This window comes from Bison bison, unplaced genomic scaffold (assembly GCF_000754665.1).
Source record: "Bison bison bison isolate TAMUID 2011002044 unplaced genomic scaffold, Bison_UMD1.0 scf7180017864479, whole genome shotgun sequence".
Taxonomy (NCBI): Eukaryota; Metazoa; Chordata; class Mammalia; order Artiodactyla; family Bovidae; genus Bison; species Bison bison.
In genome coordinates, this window is record NW_011495039.1 from 644,777 (window position 1) to 647,702 (window position 2,926).

The following is a 2,926-nucleotide window of genomic DNA, read 5'->3' on the forward strand; positions in this document are numbered from 1 at the left end:
ATGTAAAACAGACAGAACTAGACTGTTGAAATCAGTGTAACACAGAGTGTTACTTAAAACTGAGACGAATCAAGACTCATCTCTTCTGATGTGAGGGCCTCACTGGGGCCCTGTTGGACTGGACATTCTTACTGTCATTCACCCTGCATGTGTGGTGTGTGCTCAGCCATGTCCAGCTCTGTGCGACCGCGTGGATGGTAGCCCGCCGGGCTCCGCGGTCCACGGGATTCTCCAGGCAAGAATGCTGGAGTGGGTTGCCACTTTCTCCTCCAGCTAATGTTCCCGACCTAGGGATTGAAGCCAAGTCTCTTGTGTCTCCTGCATTGGTAGGCAGATTCTTTACCGCTGAGCCACCAGGGAAGCCCACATCATTCATCCTAGAAGAGGCAAGTTCAAGACCGGGAAATAGAGCTATACAAAACAGGCCTTATACGGGGTGTGGCATGACACCTTGCTCTTATACCACCGGACCTTTTTGCAGCTGGGCCTGGACTAGGTGTTCAGAGGCTCGTGGAGGCCCTCCCGGATGAGGGGGCACTCTGTCCTGGGACGTGAAAGTCGTGGAGCTAGACCTTGAAGCTGACCATGACATGGAGGAGGAGGGTTTTGGCTCTATGGGCCGGCTAAATTCATACCTAGATGTTCATTCCAAGTGAATTTGGGGTTGGGTTTAAGTGGTTTGGGTTTAAGTCTTGTCAAAAATTATGCCCTAGGTTTATGCAGTGGATCAAAGTGAATTAACCTAAATGTGGACTCCCTCGAATGGAATGGAAAGGAGAAGAGACTCTGGTGCCAGACATAGGAAACAAATCCCACTGCCACTGCCTGTTAACTGAAAGATCAGTTAGGGGGTGAATTAACCAGTTTAGGAGAGACATCATAAGAACCAGATGTGAGCAGTGGGAATGAGCATGTAAAGACATAGATTAAAGAGACATTGGTGGCTAATCATAAGTGAAGCATAAGATAATTTTTTAAATGGCTCTGAGGTTATTACTTGGGTTATTAAATAAATTGCCATCAACCCCCCAAAAAGGACTAAAAGAGGAAGGCCATGTTTCAGTCAGAGTGATAATAAAGTGATAATTAAGTTTTGAACATGCTGCGTATTTGGCAGAGGAGTTCAAGAAGCAACTGAGGATGGAGTCTGGCTCAAAAATACTCTGACTGTACGATTGTTCTTGTTCAGTCGCTGTCGTGTCTGACTCTTTGAGATTCTGGGGACTGTGTCCATGGGATTTCACAGGCAGGAATATTGGAGTGGGTTGGCCTTTCCTTCTCCAGAGGACCTTCCTCACCCAGGGATTAAACCTGTTTCTCCTCCGTTGGCAGGCAGATTCTTTACCATCAGGGAAACACAGCTATATGATTATGAAGCATGAATAAATTACTAGGAGTATGAATGGTATTGATATACTTCACAAACATAAAATGCTTCTGTTTTTCTTCTATTATTTGGGGCATGGGAAAATATCTCTTTTCGAGGCATATCTTTTTTTCCAGCTTTATTGGGATATAATTGACATATGATATTATGTAAATCTAGGGGTACAACATGATGATTTGACGTATGTATATTGTGAAATGATTACTACAATAATATTAGTATTAGTTAAAACCTCCATCATTTCACATAGTTACCATTTGTGTGCGCTGAGGATAATTAAGATCTAGTCTCTTGGCAACTTTCAAAAAATAATGCAGCAGAAGGAGCCGCAGGGCTCCAGCCCTGCGCGCCCGCCATGGGCCCCCGCCGCCAGAAACGCAAGCCCGAAACACCAAGGAGGCGCCCCGCGAGCCCGGCTCCCGCCGCCCCCAGGCCGGCCCCGTCCTTAGGCACGTCCTCCCATCCACTTGCTCGCCGGAGACATAGAGTCCTGAAGGAGATCCGAACTCTTCAGAAGACCACACACCTGCTGTTAAGAAAGAGCCCCTTCTGCCGCCTGGCAAGAGAAATATGTGTTCAATTCACTCGTGGTGTGGACTTCAATTGGCAAGCCCAGGCCCTGTTGGCCCTACAAGAGGCGGCAGAAGCATTTCTAGTTCATCTCTTTGAGGATGCCTATCTCCTCTCCTTACACGCCGGCCGCGTCACGCTCTTCCCGAAGGATGTGCAGCTGGCCTGGAGGATCCGAGGCATTCAGGAAGGGCTTGGCTGAGCTCTGGCCACCCGCCCAAGTCTCTGGTTGGTACCAGAGCTTCTGCCTGTAGCCAGGACCAGATCCATGGAGTACAAGGTGTTGCCTGGACTTGCTCTCTCAAAGCAGAGCGTGCGAGTTGCTTTCGTAATTAGTTGTTTTTTAGAAGAAAACTGCATGGCTTTCCTCTGTAACAGAGGCAATATATGAGAGAATCAACACATTCCAGAAATCCTGAGAATAATTTTCAGATGAAGAGACTCTAAGGTTGACTTCACTTTGCAAATTATTCATGTGACTGATGATTTGGAAGACATCAGATTTTCTAGGTTATAGGCAAAAAGGATATTTACTGGTTATTTTACATCTTCTTGTACCATTTAATTTTTTTTACCATTATATATATATATATTTACTTTTATTTAAAACATGATGGAAAAAAATAAGAGAAAACCAGTCAGTTGCATGGAAGAGCCTGGTGCATCCAGCGTACAAATCTCTGTCTTCAGATTGACTTCATCATTAACGGCAGAAGCAAGATTGTATGTGGACTGTACCTGTCAACAGATTATACAGCTTTTCAAAAACTCAATTGGGATGAAAATAGAAAATTGTTAAGGTTTGATGTTCTGGCTCCTTCTGGTAAATTCCTGCCAAAATCATTCAGAAATTCCAACTTGTAGAATTTATTTTATTCTTTATTTGCAAATCATAGACAATGTATCATAATTTATACTTCAGAATTTTTCATTCCAGGATTTTAAAGAGCCTTTTCAATGTTTTTACAG

The 2,926-nt window shown here is 44.5% G+C and overlaps 1 protein-coding gene across 2 annotated transcripts; it reads left to right on the forward strand.

Moving 5' to 3' along the window:
* Nucleotides 1–1,714: 1,714 nt before the first annotated feature.
* LOC105004509 (histone H3-like centromeric protein A) lies at nt 1,715–2,159 on the forward strand. 2 transcript variants are annotated; one of them, XM_010862141.1, is made up of 2 exons: nt 1,715–1,946; nt 2,025–2,159. In XM_010862141.1, exons 1-2 carry the CDS (start codon nt 1,743–1,745, stop codon nt 2,157–2,159), a joined length of 339 nt encoding a protein of 112 aa, XP_010860443.1. In that variant the 5' UTR covers nt 1,715–1,742. The 2 variants fall into 2 exon arrangements, with proteins under 2 accessions (XP_010860443.1, XP_010860442.1); XM_010862140.1 differs by having other exon boundaries at nt 1,715–2,159.
* Nucleotides 2,160–2,926: the final 767 nt, after the last annotated feature.